The sequence below is a fragment of the Elgaria multicarinata genome, chromosome 2 (assembly GCF_023053635.1).
Source record: "Elgaria multicarinata webbii isolate HBS135686 ecotype San Diego chromosome 2, rElgMul1.1.pri, whole genome shotgun sequence".
NCBI lineage: Eukaryota > Metazoa > Chordata > Lepidosauria > Squamata > Anguidae > Elgaria > Elgaria multicarinata.
Window position 1 is genome coordinate 132423804 of NC_086172.1, and position 19005 is coordinate 132442808.

A 19005-nucleotide genomic window follows, 5' to 3' on the forward strand; every position below is an offset into this window, starting at 1 on the left:
CACTTCAAGAAGGATGCAGACAAGCTGAAGGGGGCTCAGAGGAGGGCAACGAGGATGATCAGGGGTCTGGGACAAAGCCCTATGAGGAGAGACTGAAAGAACTGGGCGTGTTTAGCCTTGAGAAGACTGAGGGGAGACATAAAAGCTCTCTTCAAGTACTTGAAAGGGTGTCACACAGAGTAGGGCCAGGATCTCTTCCCAATCCTCCAAGAGTGAAGGACATCCCAGAATACAGGAATAATGGGCTCCAGTTACAGGAAGCCAGATCCTGGCTGAACATCAGGAAAAACTTCCTGACTGTTAGAGCAGTACGGCAATGGAACCAATTACCTAGGAAGGTAGTAGGCGCTCCCACATTACATGGCCTTAAAGACCCCTTCCAACTCTACTATTCTTTGATTCTATGATATGCATTTATGATATTTATAACTCATTTTTCATTATAAAACAATTGGTGTACAAAACCAATAGGACACAGTAAAATTATACAAAATCTAGATATTAACATTTTTTATGTTACAATCTACTATTGCAGTTCAAGATAGTAATTTAAACTCCCTTGTTACACAATCTGCCAGTTTGTATTGCCAAGGGGTATTTACTTGCCTTAATACTCATGATCATTGCTTTGTCAAGTTCACTAACTTGAACTTTTTCTTCTTCTTTTTTTTGCTATCATTTGGTAAAACTACAATATATTCCATACCCGACCTTACAATATTGATTGTTAAGGTAAAATACTTGAATTTCCAAAAGACAATGCCAAATTTATATTCACAGGGCATGTTTAATGAAAGAACGCTACTTCATACTCACTAGAAGCACTGTCAACATCACTGGTGATTTCATCAGTAGAACTATGAACCAACTCCAGGTTCACTGGAATTTGCTGGAATTTAATGGTGGAGATTTGTGTAGGGGAACCTGAAGATGCAGAAGATCTGGTATCTTCCTGACTTGCCTCCATAATTGGGCTATGCAAAATTGGGAAAGATAGATTAGATTTGTATCTGACAGTGTTATTCAGGTATCCCTTCACAATTCTTAGAACCATTTAAATCAGATAACTTTAATGAACAGAGAAGTTTTAATTTTTGTGTACGCAAAGGGTATTAGAAATGCACTAATTGCACTTTTACAGAACTCGTCAACAGGCAATTTTAATACCAAGTTGTTCCCTTCAGAATTTGTTCAGATGCTGTTTCTCCTGAGGATTTTATTTGTGATGGGACTGAGTGGGCCTCAAGCTGATGCACTCAGCCCTCTGCTCTCTACCTTATTGATGCTAGAATCCTGGGGCTGAAGTAGCATCAAAACAGAGTGGGTTCTCAGCATCACTAATGCACCATAATTTTAGCTTTCAAAATTCTCCCAAGGCCCACAACATTCCCTTCACTAATTTCTTCTTACTTTCCAAGTGAAGTGCAGCCCTCCTAGAAGGTCATAGGTTTATTGGCAACAGTTGCTTGCCATCACCACAGTGTAGTGCATGCCACTGCCAGGGATAGGTCATTCCCATCCTACCCTCTTATGTGGCCGCCTATTGGCCTTTCTGCCTGCCTGGAACCACAGAAGCCAAGAATGGGGGATTGTCTATGAAATAGGACAAAATCAAACACCCTTTTCTGGCTTGCTAGAACTCCTAGAATTTGGATTCAGGCTCAGCAATGTAAGACACTACTTGAGCTGCCACAGCTAGATCACAATATCAGACTGCTAGAGGACTAACAAAAGCTAAAACCCTATGATACCCAAGAATAGCTGATTCCCAAATTCTAATTCCTTCCATATCAGCCTGATACCAGCATCCCCTTTATGTTTACACTGCTTGAGCTTATTATTCATTACACTTTTATTCCTGCCCTTTGTCCAAGGAAATCCTGTTCGTGTAAGTGACTGATTCTTATCCTACTTGCATATTATCCTAAGTGACTGGCCCAAGACAGTGACTGGCCCAAGGTTGCCTAGTGAGGATTTGAACCTAGGTATCTCCAGTCCTAGTTTAATACTCTAACCACTACACCACACTGGATTATATAAGTCTTCAAATGTCTCCATTAAACAAGTTTTGTACAGGTAGAGATTTCTTTTTAACACAAGGGAGCATTCCAACATACCGTTTCCCAACATGTAATGATGAGGATATTGAGTTCTCTTGACATGCCAAGTGTCATGAGAGTTTGACCAATTTGCTGCATTGTTTTCAAACCATTAGGTAAAGTAGGCAGAACAAATTTGAGGACACCATGAAAACAGTGAACTGTCACGTTATTCCTAGTGAACGCAGGCAAGACAGACATGTATCCTAACCTAGATGAAACCCCCAAAGACGGTTGAACTCCGATCTTTTCAGTTACCTCAGTTTTTTCACAAAGATTGCCTCAGCATACTGATTTTCACTCACAACTGTTTGCTGGCTCAGAGATGTAGACTTAGAGTCTGGATAGACTTCCTTTGGTTTGCCATCAAGCTTATTTCTCTGTTCCACTATCCCATGGAAAGGGGTTGACACCAGGTGGGCAGCCCTAACGAAGTCACACGTGTCATCAGGACTAGGACAGAGAGATTTATTTTTGTACGAGCCTGTGACAACTGCATCTTCACTCAAGGGTTCAATTCCGTGGAGTGCATCCTAGAGAAAAACAGAATAGTTTAGCACAGCCACCACTGTGTTTCAGATTTGTAATTTGGGTTGTTGTTTTGAAAAATTCACCCTTCTGAATAGTTTGGAATCCCATCGAAGTTATTTTGTGCCCTGAATTTTAGCTGCAATTATCAACCTTTTACTTTTATATAATCAAGCCCCAACAGAGATTATGTGTTATGGTTATGTTTGGTATCAAGGCTGGTTGTTTATTCATAAAGAAGAGGGTTTTTTTTATTTTGTAGGACATAATTTGTGCTTCTACAAATAAATTAGAAAGTTAAGTTAAAGTAAAAACTACAAAATCCAAAGCTAGACAACACCTTTATTAGGACTAAAGTGTCAACAAACCATGAGCAAGCTTTAAAGTTCTCCAGAACTCTTCATCAGGCCAGATAGTACAAAAGGGGTGGGGGAATAAATAAAAACAAAAGGGGGGCATAAATAAAAATAAAGTCCAAGCCAGGAGTTACCAATAGTGGTTCAGGGGAGCCAGAAGTATACTGTGTCACAGAGCACCTAGTAGTAAGGGCTTTATTTTAGGATTAACCAGAGTGCTATACGCAAAACCCAAATAGAAAGATTTTTACATTAAAGCACGGAATCTTTCCCAAATTTTGGGAACAACATCTTCTTTACAAATGAAATTGCTAGCCAAACTTCTTGCTATGTCTTATCATTTGACAGGATTGCTAGAGGCCATATAAAATTGATTTAGTGGTCAGATTCAGATCAGTTGGCAATCCCAGTCTACAGTGGTGTAAAAGTGATTAACTTAAGAGCTTCACATATTATGGGTAACAAAAATGCTTTTAAATGTGTATATTCACAGATAGTATCTACACACATAGCAGGGAGCCAATGATTTGTTGAAATTCTCTGCCACATGTACATATTAAATGATGTTTAGAGACAAGAACTCACAGCTGGCTTTTATGCTTGTGCTTGCATTGAAAGGATAAAAGGGTATTCTCTACACAGATTTCTATAATAGTGCTAAAGAATACTTACAGGATTTTCAGGAGGTATGTTTTCCTTGGCAGTGATACTTTCTGAAGGTTTGCGAGCAAGAGGACGTCTGGCATGTACTAATGAAGGGCCAGTAGAAAGACTAAAAGGTAAGTAAAATATATACATACATTGATTACTAATGACATTTTCTTCCATTCATGAAATTTCACAGCATTGGCTCAGATCTCCTATGGTACAGGATGACAAACTTGCTCTAGAAATAATACTTACCAAGTATTTTAAAAAAATATTAAAGATGGAATGAGAAAGAAAAAAAATCAGGACATGTGAAACAAAGTTATAAGATCTGAGACTACAAATGGACAGTACTTTGCCCATGAAATTGATTTGAATATAGAATGTCCTCCATAATGAGGTATTTTAATAATAAAAATTGAGAGCACTTAGAAGCTATTTTATTTATATTTACCTGGCACATTCATTTTCCAAAGCAGATGACTCATCAAAAATAGAGAAAGGCATAGGATTTACTGCAGGGAGGATCTCCGAATCTGAAAGAGAAAACCAATAAACTTTATAGTTTGGACAAACTTAAGAGAAGATACTTTTTATTGAATACATTACAAAGGTGCAGTCAAAAACAACAACTCTAAGGGTCTCATGTTCATATCCACTAACCATCATATCCCTCTCCAAGAGGCAGCAGTGGTTCACCAGCAAGGATGATAACAGATAGGAACAACATGAGAGTCACTTAAAAGCTTTCCATACAACTTCTGTGAAGTCATGCTCATAGACATTAGCCCCTCCAACACAGCGAACTAGGATGGAGAACTGGCTTAGTGTTGGATTAGAACTGGTAAGACCCAAGTTCAAATCCCCACTCATCCAAGCTGACTGGATGACCATTCACAAATAACAGTGGCTAATTGTGGATCAACCCATAATTTGCTGTGGCATGTGACACTAACTGGACGTTGTTCTGTGACATGCAAACCTATGGATTAATCACGAGCGGAAAACCCAGTTAACGTAACAACTCATTATAGGTTTAAAATTGCAGAGGCATGTGATCTGGCCCCAACCCTTCTCCCAATCATTTAGTGGTTTCCTGGTGTTTGCAGTTTCTCATCCCATCCCTCTGTCAATTCTAAGAGGTTGAAATGTCTCTCCTAAAGCTTAGTTACTGGAAGTAAGAGCTTTAAGCTAAAATATGCTGGTATTTTTTGGCTTTCCCTCTTTTGCCTTTGGCCTTCCCAGCATTGGAATATAACCTAAGAGCATCTCAGAAATGGAATTTGGCCCTCTAGCTGAAGGAAGTTCATCACCCCTGCTAAAGAGGAAGCAACAACGTGTAGAAGTCATCTGCATCCGCCCCCTCTCCCGAAACGATTATTTAGGGATAAGCATTGTGCTTCCCATATGATTGGAGGTTACAGCTGTCCCATAGCACGCTTTTCTATGGCTCTACAATTTTTTTTTATTTTATTTATTTATTACATTTTTATACCGCCCAATAGCTGAAGCTCTCTGGGCAGTTCACAAGCTCTCTGAGCGGTTCACAATGGGACAACTACTTCACTGAATACCACATTATTCAGAGCAAGTATGGCAATAAGCTCTGATTTAGCCCAGGAACATAAGAGCGGTGGAATCCAGAAATTAAACATGAATAAGCACTTTCAGGACAACTTCATTGAATGACCCCAAGGTCTAGTATTATGACAGAGGGGGAAAAGCTTCTGTCCACTTTCTCCATGAAATGCATGATTTTATAAAACGATGTTCATGTCCTCTTTTTTGCTAAATTGAGAAGCACAACAGCATTCACCTTTCCTCACAACACTTAGATTATTTTGGTTACACTTCTCCAAACCTTTTCCAGCTCTTCAATAACCTTTTTGCTGTGGGCCAACCAGAAATGAACAAAAATCATTCCAAGTGTGACTACACCATCAATCCATATTTATTACATTTACTATCTTCCCTTTCCACTAAAATTAGTGCTCAAGACAATTTATATCAAGCTGTTATGATTTCAGTTCCTTTCCTAATAATCTCAAACGTGGAATTTACCCTTCATACATGGGATCATATAGAGCACACAGACCAACCATACTGAAAGAAACACATGGTTAAGATAATTAGTTAGGTAATGAGCAGGTTCCCTACCACTGTGGTATTCTCTAAAAAAGACCAAGATTAAAAGATCAAAAGTCTAAGCCACAACATAGATTGGGTAAAAGAATACCCTCAATAACCAACAACACTTCTGCAACAATGCTTCTCCAACTGCCTTTGTTTGGACTTAAATATTTATCTGAGAGAGCATTTACAGGCTTCCCTGAAGGAGGAGGCTACAAATGAAACTTACCAATAGAGCATGACGACTTGCATTGAACATTTTCAGGAAGTTCAAAATTGCTATAAATAGAAGCACAGGAATGTTTTTAAACAGAGCTCTGCTAACCTTGATAAACAGATCCAAACATCAATATATCAAAAGCCATCCCCCAAACTCTGAAAAGTCTTTGAGTAAATAAGGGTTGTTGTTTTCTCATTCAAATCGCCTTTTCAGCAAAGCAATCAGCAATAACATTTTAAAAAGCATCTTTTCTCGAAAGGCAACTCCCACACCTTTTCAAGGAAAAGCAGTCTGAAAAAGATCCTTCAACCAATACTTCAGTATTCATCAGAGTGAGTTGTCTTTCGGTTGCAGGAGGCTTCAGATCCTCGTCCACGTCAGAAGTCATAGCTGCAGGCTTCTGCTCTACTGCTTGCTGCAATAATTGGGATAAGAAAATTAGTCACAATTATGCCTCAAATGCCATTCCATGTGCATATGAAGGTCCTTCCCTACTGTACAGGAGTTTTGACAATTAAGTTTACAGCTAGCAAATAATCTACATGAGGCCAAGGTGAGATATTACCTGGGCATATGATCTTTGCTCATCATTTCCTTGCTGCCCCCTCACCACCTTTTCCATCTCCTCAATCTTTCTTTGTAATTCAGCTTTCTTCTGTGCTATGGTCTGTAGTTCTTCTATTTGAGAGAGAAAAGACAATAAGGCACCATATATTCACAAAAGTGTAGCTCGATTCAACTTTCTTTCTTGAAGTGGGTAGGGGGAGAAGAAGGGGACACACATATCAGAAAATACAAGGTTCCTTCTGCAAAAGGTTTTCCCATGCCAAGCCCGCCCCTCCCGCTACAATGTATGGTTCAATTAACTCAGCATTATGACACAGTAATTTCAACTACATATTCTAGAGAACTCATCATGAGGCTGCCATTTAGTTCCACTTTGAAAAAAACTAAATCCACCCACAATTATTATGATATTAAATACTCATTGGTTCATTTGACACAACAACAACTGAGTTGTTGCACACCAGAAGAACATTTTAGCTTAAAGGGGTGGGGGGCAGAAGACACACCGCCTGCTATATTCTTCCTTGAATATTCATCTTTCCACCTTCCAACTCCCCAAGGTATAGCAAGCCAAACCATGCTACTTATGCACAAGGACATACTGACAAATAATAAAAATAAAAAAGAAGTATCACTATGCTCTGCCTGGCTTAGAAAATGCCTCTATAGGAAGAGAATTCTTTGAAGGCATGTGCTACTTTGTCATGAAAGCATTGACATTGCTTGACTTAATGCATAATCCAAGAGTCCTTTTCAACCGATTTCTTTTTAAATCCACAAGGCATTGCCTATGGCAGCCTTTGTAAGTTGTGAATGCATTCTCTCCTAACACTCCTCTAATACCGACTGACACTGAGAAATATTGGAGAACTTTTCTATTTTTGCCTATCCATTTCCAACAGATACCTTCCCTTCTCTTTTTTGCTTTCTTTCTGTAGATTTCAGCTCTGATTTCCTCCAAGGAAAACTCCTCCACTCCAGCATACACTTTGTCTTTGCAATACATCGGCTGTTCTTTCTTTTCCTGATCATCTTGCTGATGGCTTTGCACACGATGGAGCGGATCCTCCTCTTTCCCAGGCTTTCGAGCACTTAACACACAGTTTATGCTAGACTCTATTTTACAAGGAGTCCTGAGGAAATGAACAAGGAGCAAGAGTAAGGATGGGACAAAGTACAGGTGATCAAGTTATTTGGAAGGATCACAGACTATCACCAAAAGGCACATAATTTTTTTTAAAAAAAATATGCAACAGAACAAATAAACTCAAAACCTTCAAAATTAAATGTAATTCTCTTATAGATGGCTGCTTACCCTACCCTGTACCTGTTTGCATTCTCTTCCCCTCCTTATTGTTTTACTATGATTTTATTAGATTGTAAGCCTATGCGGCAGGGTCTTGCTATTTACTGTTTTACTCTGTACAGCACCATGTACACTGATGGTGCTATATAAATAAATAATAATAAATAAATAATAATAAGTATATGAGGGAACTGCACTGGCTGCCTATTCGCTACCGGGCCAGGTTTAAGGTTCTTGTGCGTGTGTACAAAGCCCTAAACAACTTGGGACCAGGATACCTGAGAGAGCGCCTTCTTCCCTACCAGCCTGAGGTCATCCAAGGGTCTGCTCCTGGTGGTTCCACATAAATCCATCCTCCGATGGAGTCCACCAGGGGAATTGCCTTCAGCGTGGTGGCTCCCCTCCTGTGGAATTCCCTGCCTCTGGAGGTCAGGCAGGCACCAACTTTGTACTCCTTTCAGCGCCTCCTGAAAACATCATTATTCCAGGAAGCCTTTCCTTAATGTCCAGCCATGAGTCACTGTATTTGCTTCTTTTAAAATCTGTTTTAAGTGTTTTATTCTGTTTTTATTTTCATTTAATCTTGTACACTGCTCTGAAATTTTCAATGGGAGTGGTATATAAATATTGTAAATAAATAAATAAATATATAAGCAACAGGGAGAGTAAGAGGTCCACCCCTTCCAAAGATGTGTCAGCTCAGGCTGGATGGGTTGTGTAATTAGTATTATTTTTGTCACTAGCTGGTTTTTAAAAGTTTATCCTTGTTGCTTCCAGTGGGAGGGAAAATACCTATTTAGTGGGAGGAAACATGCCTATGCTAATCTCAGGCTAGTATAGGCAAAGGGGTGGCGACAGCCGACAGAAAGCTCTGGCATGGGCTGGTCCATGAAGTCACGAAGAGTCGGAAGCAACTGAACGAATAAATAACAACAAAAATCCTGGGGCCTCATGAGGGAATGTTTCTCCCCTGGATCATCCTGTTATGGGACCTACTGCCAGCACTCGAGATAGATTTGTACTCAACCCTTCCTGTGGATGTACTGGGGGCTGCTTCAGCAGATGTGCCCCAACTCACCAGAGGGGTACTTTAGTCCCATCCTAACCCCCTTGAACAGCCATCGAAAGGGGTTAAGGGAGATAGATAGATAGATAGATATAGCCTCTCCCTCTGGATCGAGGCGGGGAAGAACATTAGATACAAATACCATAAAATACAAAAAACTGATTAAAGCATATAAAACTAATACAATATTAAAATAACAGTTAAATATCTTAATATTCAACTGGGTAGGCCTACCAGAAGAGTTCAGTCTTTATAGCCTTCTTAATGATTAGGCTGAAAGAAAGCCAAGTTAGAGCTTTTGCTTTCGATATAAAGATGCCACCTCTAGTATTTGCCAGTAAAATACTTTACATCACTCAACCTCTTTTATATTTGGGCAACAACAGCAGGGCAATGTACAACGGGGTCCACAATTTGGTATTTAAAACTGCCAGCTTTGTTACTAGCAAGCAGGGGGAGGGGAACTCAGATCACTGGGAAATTATTCATAGAGCACCTATCACAAAGCCTGTTAAATGAAACTAGGAAGCCACTCCAATCAAGGGTTGCTTTGTTAGACAAGGAATGGCTAAAAACACAATAGCAATAGCAGAAAAACCCAAGTAATCAAAAAGGACATTAATATATATTTAAAACCTATGAATGTAGCAAAATCCCCAACTGTGCAGAAGCCATATGTATTGTAGCATTATCTGTTCTAAAAAGAGGTTGTTTCTTAACTACATGTGCATCTGACTCTTTTCAGTGCTAGTGCTAGTGAAAGTCACGGAAAGAATCCTACATATAGCCCAATGTGTGCTGAAAGATAGTTTCCATATTTGAACTTTTAGTTTAGGTAGGAGTCAATAACTGAAGCAAATCTTTCACTTTTGATGTTCTATTCTCAACTGCTTATGGACAAAATTATGTTTACTTGATATCGGAATCACACCTGCGGACTAGAGAGTAAAAGACCCTTATTAGTAACAAACCCTGGCATTTCTTCCTTGATTTAGAAACTGGTAGAGCATTTTAGGCCCTTGAAATTTTAAATGATTACACAAAGATGAAAAAATATTTTTCAAGCTAGGCAATTGTTTTCTACAGGGATTATGTTGGCCTTAATCTCTTAAACAAAACTACAGTAAAGTAGTAAGAAGTCCTACAGCCATAGACATTCCATACAAAGCTATTGGCGTAGCTTTGATGACAACTGCCATAGCAAGAGTTTTGAGTGTTCTTTTTCCTTTTCTTGCCCAGTTATTTATTAGACCAAGGTAGAAAAAACTTACATGGCCTGTTGCTGTGCAGACTCTTCAACATATGGGGTAAAACTGGGGGTCACAGCAGGAACCACAGAATCAGAGTCCGCACTGGTCCGAGGACGCTAAAGGAAAAGAAAACCAGCATCAGTATCTTTACATATCACACGTGCATGCCCTGTTTGGCCTTTGGATGTTTCCATAGGCAGCCCCTTACATAATGGTTCACCAACCCTGCTACTCTTTGCGTTCTTTAAAGTAATTAAACACAGAACACAGATAGCAATCTCATCATTGCAGGGGACTGAATTTTTTGCATCTGTTAATTATATCTACATAAATCAAAGTTAAAGAAAATATAGTCTTTTCAGGGCAAGTGTAGAATCAGCTACTATGAAGACAAGGACATGACTTCTCCATCATTCTATCCTAAGCAGCAAAGGATACCTTGGCTCTCTCTTCCACAAAGCAATTCCTTTATGCAAGACACAGAGCACTGTTCTCATCCAAGAACAAATGACAATGTACCTTGGGAAGAGTTTAGATATTCTGTATCTAAGGCCTGAGAACTGGAGAGCCTGGATAATCCAGAACTGAATTATCCAGCAGCCTAAGAGGTACTCTACCCACAGGAATAAAAGCATCTGAAGCAAACTGGTCTGGTTGCTCATTACCAGTTTGGATGGAGGGGTACTATTTTTCTCGATAGACTCTGTGGAACCTTGAAAAAGCAGCAGCAGTTAGCATTTAAGGCCTGGAGAATAGACCAAAAGAGAGAGGAAGAAAGAATGGTGTGGGAGATTGGAGTAGCCCTGCCCATGGCTGGCATCAGTTTCCTGGGAGGTTTCCCAGGTGGCAATCCGGCCTTTGGGCCAGAAAAGGTTCTCCACCCAAACTAGTTACACAAGTGCCAAAGAAGTGGCAGGGGACTCCCAGTAATCTAAACATTAAACATGTTAGCCAGTTGCTGTGTGCAATCCTACTCCTGTCCTGGATTTTAGGAAATACTGGTCTTGCTTTATTGGACTTGCTGGGAAGTCTGTTGAAAAAAATACAAATCTACCTGCCTTATAGTATCATAGAATAGCAGAGTCCAACCTCTTATATTGTCTTAAAACAATATAAGGTGTCTTATTATGAAATGCAAATGGAAAATGTTCAATTATGAATAATTAAGAAATTAAAAATGTAAATAAGCAAGATGTTTTGTATGAAATTATATTACAGAGAAGACAACACAGAGACACAATCAGGTTCACACTGAATTCTGGGTAAATGGCATAAAAGTAATGGTCAAGATGATCTGGATGGTATCCAAAGATAAAATGCTGATTTAAAACCCTATCATTGGGCCAAAAAGTCATTTGAGTAATGAACAGGTGTGAAAATATTATTCCAGGTCAAAAGTGTACTTAAAGCTTTTATATTGTATTTCATATTATGGTTTTATACTGTTGTTTTATACTTTGAATGGTTTTAATTTTTGTGAACCGCCCAGAGAGCTCCGGCTATTGGGCGGTATAGAAATGTAATAAATAAATAAATAAATAAAGTATTTGCTTATCAATTAATGAGCAAAAATATTGTGTAAAAGTGTGATAAAATTACATCAAACAGCTAGAGAAAGTTATAGAGTTAAGTCCATTGGCAAATTCTGAGTGAAGAGTTATCTTTTCAAAGGCATAATTCAAAATTAATCTTATCTAACCTGACAAGTGTACACGTAAGTCTTTTATGTATTTTCTATTTTTTAAAGAGTGCTTAATATAACAATGAGATAATAAGACTGTGAGCCCTTATTTATGGGACAGTAGAAAATATTAGTTATGGGGTAATTTCCACACAAAACAGTATAAATATTTGTTGGTTTTAAAATGTAGGAGCTTTTTCTTAGAAGCCCACCATGCCTGCTTCCAGCTGAATAGCCTATTCCGTATTGAATAGGAACTTGATACTTAGAATGAGATCTGTTTTTTAAGGTATCTTAAAGAAGTCTAACAAGAAACGTTTAAAAATTCTATTTTTTGAGCTATTAAGATCTAAGGATCCCTGTTAACAAAACATGTTTTTATATACGCAATGTATTTTGAAATTATGCTACAAGCATATTTCTAATAATAAAACTATTAATGAATCAAAAAGATTTTCCTGCACTGATTCTTGTTAGTCCAAAACCTAGATTGCAAGCTACCAAACAATAAGAAATAAGAAGAGCCATGCTGGATCAGACTGAGGGCCTATCTAGTCCAGCACTCTGTTCACATAGTGGCCAACCAGCTGTCAAGCAGGGACCCACAAAGCAGGACACGGTGCAACAGCACCTTCCTGCCCATGTTTCCCAGCAACTGGTGCATTTAGGCTTACTGCCTTGGATACTGGAGGTAGCACACACTTTGTTTAGATGCATTTAATCTGCTATAGGTGGTAAACAGGCAGGTAAATGCTCCCAAAGGACTCAACTGTAGACAGATAGCTCAAATAAAGTCCCAAACCTAACACTGTAAGAGCAATTTGAATCTCAAATCATTAAACCAGAAAATAATCAGATTAACCACCTTAAAATTCTGCAATGTTTGGGAAATAGTCAAGGGGGAAGAGATTTAGGTTCAATTCAGCCTAGCTAAAATAAATGCTAATAAAGAGGACATGAACTCCTCTCCCCCATCGCAAGCCTTTATTTTTTAAAAAACGCATGAAGATCCTCCTCCATAAGCACTACGTATGTTCCAACTGCAGAGAGATTTGTCATTTCTCCTTACCCTGCCCATGGTCCAAGGTCCTGCCTTTAATTCATTTTCCTTAGCCTTCACTGTTGGAGGTGCAACCCACGGCTGTGGTACAAGTGATGGAAGATCAGGTCTAGAAGCCACAACTTTGTTTTCATCGAATACAGCAAAGTTAAGGTGATTTGATGTTTGCTGAGATGATGTATTCTGGAGTCTCTGCCCTTGGCTCGGGACTAGAACATATCACAAAATTAAGTATCCACCATGCACATACAAGACTAAAGTTTCAAACATAACCAAACTCAACTTACACTTCACAGCATTTCCTACACGACTGATTGGTGCCTTCACCATTTTCTTTCCTTTCCCTTTCAGTTCTGCCAACGTGGTTCTTTGGGGTTCAGAAGCAAGACCGCTAAACTGATCTTCCACATCACAATCATCGTCAAGACCTTCCAAGGCCTGCCGAGACACACGGGCCTGGAACTCCCTGAACACAGAAATAACAAGACCTCCACTATGTAGAATACATCACTAGCATTTTTCATTCCCACAGACCATACAGTTTGCATCTAGAAAGGTCTTGCGTTAAGTGAAAGTGTTTTTCCATTGCGCAAGGCATCTCCACTGAATTCCTCCAATTTCCTCATTTTTCTGCAGCCCCGTATGCCCCCCTTCCCACACCATTTCAAAGAGGCCATTAACCGACAAGACCAGCTTTTGTGGGGAGGGCAAGGGGCTGGAATGGGAGGAGCCAGGTAAGCCCTTTTCAATGAGCAGCGTTCCTCTCAAGTTTCCTGAATCCAACCCATTACCCTCTCTTGCGGTAAGCTACCTGTGATGGGACAGTAGTTTGTCCAAAGGCTCAGCTTTGCACATGAGCCCATCCTGGAATATCAAGTCAGCTTTCTTGTAGTTTCCTCTTGCCTCAAGTTCCTCTGCCCAGGTGATGTAGAGCTGTGCAAGTGATGTGCCTATTGCCTGGCTGTGCAGATAGCTGTATAGGTCCAGAGGTTCACTACAACAGTTGCCCTGAAAAACATGAGAGATTTTGTCACGTCAAAAAGGCAAAGAGCGCATGTTCTTCTAAGGTGCGACTCCTGTGAGGCTCCATGGCTATTTTCTGGAACAAAGTAGTATCACAAGCATCTCTGCTTTCATTATTTACAGAAATATACATATTTCTATTATTATTATTATTATTTATTTATTTCTAGTTCTCATGGGCTCAGAGATACGTTTGAATGTGGGTGGATTAAGTGTTCAATAAGTAGCTGTCCACTCCTGCTCAGTGATAAGCATATTCCACAGGACACTGCTGTGAAACAGTCCTCAGCCTGACCTGTGCCCCCAAACAAGCATTCTTTCATTAAAACATGAGAAACAGCTTTAACAGTTTAATCTAACTAGCCTATAGTCAATTTTTCTTGCTTGGATTCTATGCACATTAATGGTAGCATTACAGACTATTTGTCCACCCTGATTTGTTCTCTCAGCTCCCTGGAAGATTGAAGTAGATGAACGAATGGGTTATGCCACCATGTGCCCGCACTGAATCCATTTTACCACTTTTTAAAAAAACATTATCTAGCAGAGCATAAGTTTTCCGTTCTTGAGAAGCCTCTCCCCTAGCAACCAGGCCAAGCGGCCTCCTTTTCTCTCTCACCCTAGCTGCCTTAGAATGCTCTTGCCCTCATATGAAGCTCCACACCAACATTTCAGAATGAGGGCATTACACCTACTTCCTTTCTATCACAGTTGGTTTGAATGTTGCCTGGATAACATGCTGTGCATGTTCCATCATTATTATTTCTGCTTGAAAAGCCATTCTGAAATATTGAAAAGGCTTTGCATAGCTCAGATATTTTTACCCTCTGTTAAAGGGATTGCAATTGCGTCAACACTGTTAACCTTGGAAAGGGCACCATGCAGCTTCCAAAGCACATTTAGGTGCTGTATACAATGAGTTACAATTTGAAAATTTGCTATCAGTGTTATGGTGTGATAATTTAGACTTTCACTAGACATATATTCTAGCCCACGAGGCTGAAAAAATAAATCTGAAGACGTGGTGATGAGAAACACTAAGAATGAAAAAGGGAAGTGAAAGATAGCACTGACACCCAATTAAAGAAATCTTAGGCTGAGTTCACACGATCATGGGGTTGAAAGAACCCATACTTGGTTCTTTCCCCACCCTTGCCGGTCGCACACAGGCAATTTACATTATTACTTGCCATGCAGCATGGTGCATGGCATGGTGGGGGGGGGGGCGGGTTGTACCCATCCTTCAACCCACAACTTGCAGTAGGGGTTGTAGGATGGGAATGAAGTCACCTTTGCTGTGCAATGGCTTCAGACAACATGGCAACCAACATTGCATCATGGGTAATTATGTCAATTGTGAGCGAGGAAAGAACCAACGAAGGGCTCTTTCGCCTCCACAATAACGTGAAAGCAGCCTTAGAATTCATTGTATGAGTTTGTAGTCTAATTTGCATATGGTTAAAAAAATATTTCTGAAGCAAGCATACTTGTTTTTAGTATACTTAGCATACTTTGTGCAAGCATACTTTGCACACGTCATAGCAGGCCTTCCCTCCTATGCGAGAGAAAAAGGGGAATGCCTCTTGAGATAAACTACAGATAAACTACAGATATCAAGCACTTTTAAATATGCAAGATTCATCAGGGCTTTTCCATTGAATATTTTTTTCCTAACCCATAAGGCGCAATCCTATGGGGACGGCCATAAGCCTCCAAACTCGCAGGCTCATAGCCATCCAGTGCAGAGCGGGAAGAACAGCAGATGCCATCTTGACCTTTGCACTTTCCCTCTCTGCATTTCAGCTAGACGGGCTTTTGTAACCATCTGAGGCACCAGGGAGGGAAGGAGTCTGGGAGGCAGGAGGAGCCCTCCTAAGTTGGCTGTAAAGACAGATTTCTTCCGGCAGGCCTACCCAGTTGAATTTTAAGATGCCTTTTAATAATGTGCTGCTTTTAATAATGTATTCGTTTTAAATGTTTTAATTATATGTATTTTATGGCACTTGCATTTATATTGTACCCCGCCTCAGTCCAGAGGGAAAGCCAGGACGGGTAACAAATAAATATATCATTATTATTCCCCAGTTCCCTCCCACAATAATGCCCCCAGTACCTTCTCACAACCTGGGAGAGACAGCTGGCACAATTCTTTCTGAGTCAGTTGCACAGGGGAGGAGGCAGGGAGCTCAGATTTCTGGGACTGGGTGCCAACTCTGATATCCGATTTAAAAATCCAAACTATCCTATGCCTTCAAAATGCTATCTGGAGCCCATAGGATTGCTCTATAAATGCTGTGCTTAGTTTCATTATTCTTCAATACAGTTTTTAAATCTATGTCAATGTCCACATTAAGTATTTTTGTATTTACAGTTAAGGGTTATATATGGTTGAACCACCTTTCGACACCAGTCACATTTGTGAAAGGGATGTGCAAATCGTTACTTAACATGTAGCCTCAGAGGGTTGTCGTCATCAGGTCTGACGTGCAAGAGTTTAATGTTTAATTGTTAGAAAGAGCAGAGACAAATCCTCTTAGAAGTAAATTCATTCCAAAAACTAATGTCCAAATGCCCAAGTGATACAGTGGGGTGATCCAAGGGAACAGAGAATCACCTCTGATGGGGGAATATTAGTTTTTCTTCCCATACTTCATTTGCAGTGATTTTTGCCAAGAACTATTGAGCAGGAGAGGTATATCTGTACACCACCAGTATGCACTGTACTATTGTTCCATGACCATTTGTGTGTGGACAATTCGCATGGACAAAGTTTGGTGGAAAAATACAGGCATGAATTGCCCAAGGAAATATTGAAGAATATACACTGCGTTAAAATGATGTTGATGTCCATAGCATGAGGAAATCTATTATATCTTGCCTGAACAAAGCTTACTTCTCAATGAACTAAAATACAAAGACTTTAGAAAATACTCACAAATTTAAGCCAGAGGTTAAGGTACCGGGGATCTTGGTAATATCTCTGCTGCTCATTCAATGCTTTAACAGCTCTCTCCAACACTGCAGAGAGATTGCTCTCTTTACCACCTTGAGGAAAAGTCTGCTCTGTCCATTTAATATACCTAGAAATATCAAAACTATTATGAGCACAAGAAAAGAAATTTCTGGATTTAAGACTAAAAATTACCCACATTCACAAGAATAATGCGTACCTGTCCCAGACATCCAGTGGATCATCTCCACAGTAAAAACGAATTTCAGATTCAAATTCCCTGAAATAAAATTATTTCTAGATTATTATTTGTGATTCAGCATCAGAGATTTATCTCAGTTTAGAAAATATATGGAGTACACAATTGTCAACTTAACACATTTTGGAAAATACCTTTTGCAAAGATAGCCTGTTCATAATAATCCCATACTATATTTTGAGAAGGAGAAGAACTCATTTTGAGTGGCTGATGAAACGAATAACGATGTCCAATTCTGCATTTCAAGGTGCTATGGTTCCTCCACTCTTTCTGTGCTTAAGTGAGACTGACCAGAGCTCAGTTGTAGGACACATGCTTGGTTTGCAGAAGATTCCAAGTTCAATCTTCAGTTAAAAAGCCCAGCAGAAGTGCTAGAAAAGGCTAGGAAAGATCTCTCTGGCCAAGGCTTTGAAAGGTCTCTGCCAGTTGGAGACTGTTGTTCTTTCTAGCCTAGTACTGACTGAGTACTGGGCTAGAAAGCCTATATACACCAGTTGATGTGGAACATAGGTGGGAGAGTGCTGTTGCACTATGTCCTGCTAACAGCTAGTTGACCACTGTGTGAACAGAGTGCTGAACTAGATGGACTCTTGCTCTGATTCAGGATGCCTCTTCTTATGAGTATGTCAACTCCTTATTGTCAAGGGAATATACTTATATAGATATTATTGCAACTCAGCATATATTATAAAACAGCTCTACTCTAGTATTCGAACTTACTTCTTATCTCTAAGAAAAGGTCAGATATCCATGTGTTTTCTTAGGGCATTGCTCCATGGTCAATAGAACTGCTACAGATGCACCAGCAACAAGTATGAAGATTTATTTAAATACCAGTGCAAATAGACCAGGAACAACCAGCCCAGTCAGGATTCCCAGACACATATCCACAGATGTTTAAGCATGCTTATCTATCATTCACACCTCACATCTTTACTGCACACCAACAAACTTGCGGTAATTGACTCTGTTCAGACAACATGCTAAGCCATGGTGGTTACATATTTTGAGCTATACGTTATGACTTAGCATAACCACTGTTTAAACATGCTAACTAACCAGTTTCTACAAAAGGGTTAGCGATCAACTCATGGTTTAGCGTGTTGTCTGAACAGGCCCACTGAAATTGTGTAAAGCATGGACCTTCATTTAAAGCAAGGACCATAAGGGATACATAAAAAGATGAACCACATCATACCTACCGCTTTTGCTGCTGGATGGCTGTGTGGATGGAAACATCCTGCTGAGCCAAGGCTTCCTGCAATGTAGCCATCACTCGCCCCTGCCTCAGAGGCTGCACATTCTCCTTGCTCAGCTCCCACTCATTTCCATCCAATGACATTGTAATCCGTCTTTGAGGCTATTCTGCAGCACACAGGCAGCAACACTCCAAGGCTATGAACACTAGAGAAGAGTAGAGATTAAAGCTGCAATGCTACACATGTTTAGAGATAAATCCTACAATTCCCATCATGCCCTAGCCAGCATGACTAGGTAGGGAATGCTGGGGGTTGTATTTCTGTCTAAACATGCATAGGATTGCACCTTAAGACAATTTTGGTTGTTAACATGCATGGAACAAAGGCAAGGCTTTCAGAACAGCCTGTTTGTTGGTCTATGGCCAACACAGAACGTTAGCCCCAGAGAGCCTGGCAGCATTTTCACACACAGTTAACCTAGTTTAACAAAGACTCCTTGGGGCTTTATTGCCTATTTCTGCGTCATATTTGGAAAGGGGTTAAATACCGATGACCTATTTGCTCATGTGAATGATTCCTATTACAGTAGATATTTCGGTATTTCTTCCCAGGCCTCAAGAACCCAACACCCACTGACTTCAGAACTAAAGCAATCGTAAGCCA

General features: G+C 39.9%; 1 protein-coding gene across 1 annotated transcript in view; it reads right to left on the bottom strand.

Moving 5' to 3' along the window:
- BUB1B (BUB1 mitotic checkpoint serine/threonine kinase B) overlaps window positions 1–18488 on the bottom strand; it is a 29881-nt gene extending 11393 nt beyond the window's left edge. The window contains exons 1-15 of the mRNA XM_063118878.1: window positions 18346–18488; window positions 17105–17164; window positions 16870–17014; window positions 13723–13919; window positions 13199–13377; window positions 12921–13120; window positions 10192–10286; window positions 7455–7681; window positions 6547–6659; window positions 6254–6396; window positions 5991–6040; window positions 4086–4167; window positions 3656–3755; window positions 2358–2632; window positions 817–974 (exon numbers count right to left, since the gene is read on the bottom strand). Of these exons, the coding sequence (XP_062974948.1) occupies window positions 817–974; window positions 2358–2632; window positions 3656–3755; window positions 4086–4167; window positions 5991–6040; window positions 6254–6396; window positions 6547–6659; window positions 7455–7681; window positions 10192–10286; window positions 12921–13120; window positions 13199–13377; window positions 13723–13919; window positions 16870–17014; window positions 17105–17164; window positions 18346–18485 (2164 nt within the window). The 5' untranslated portion in view covers window positions 18486–18488. The remainder of the gene's footprint in view (window positions 1–816; window positions 975–2357; window positions 2633–3655; window positions 3756–4085; window positions 4168–5990; window positions 6041–6253; window positions 6397–6546; window positions 6660–7454; window positions 7682–10191; window positions 10287–12920; window positions 13121–13198; window positions 13378–13722; window positions 13920–16869; window positions 17015–17104; window positions 17165–18345) is intronic.
- Between the last annotated feature and the right edge of the window lie 517 nt (window positions 18489–19005).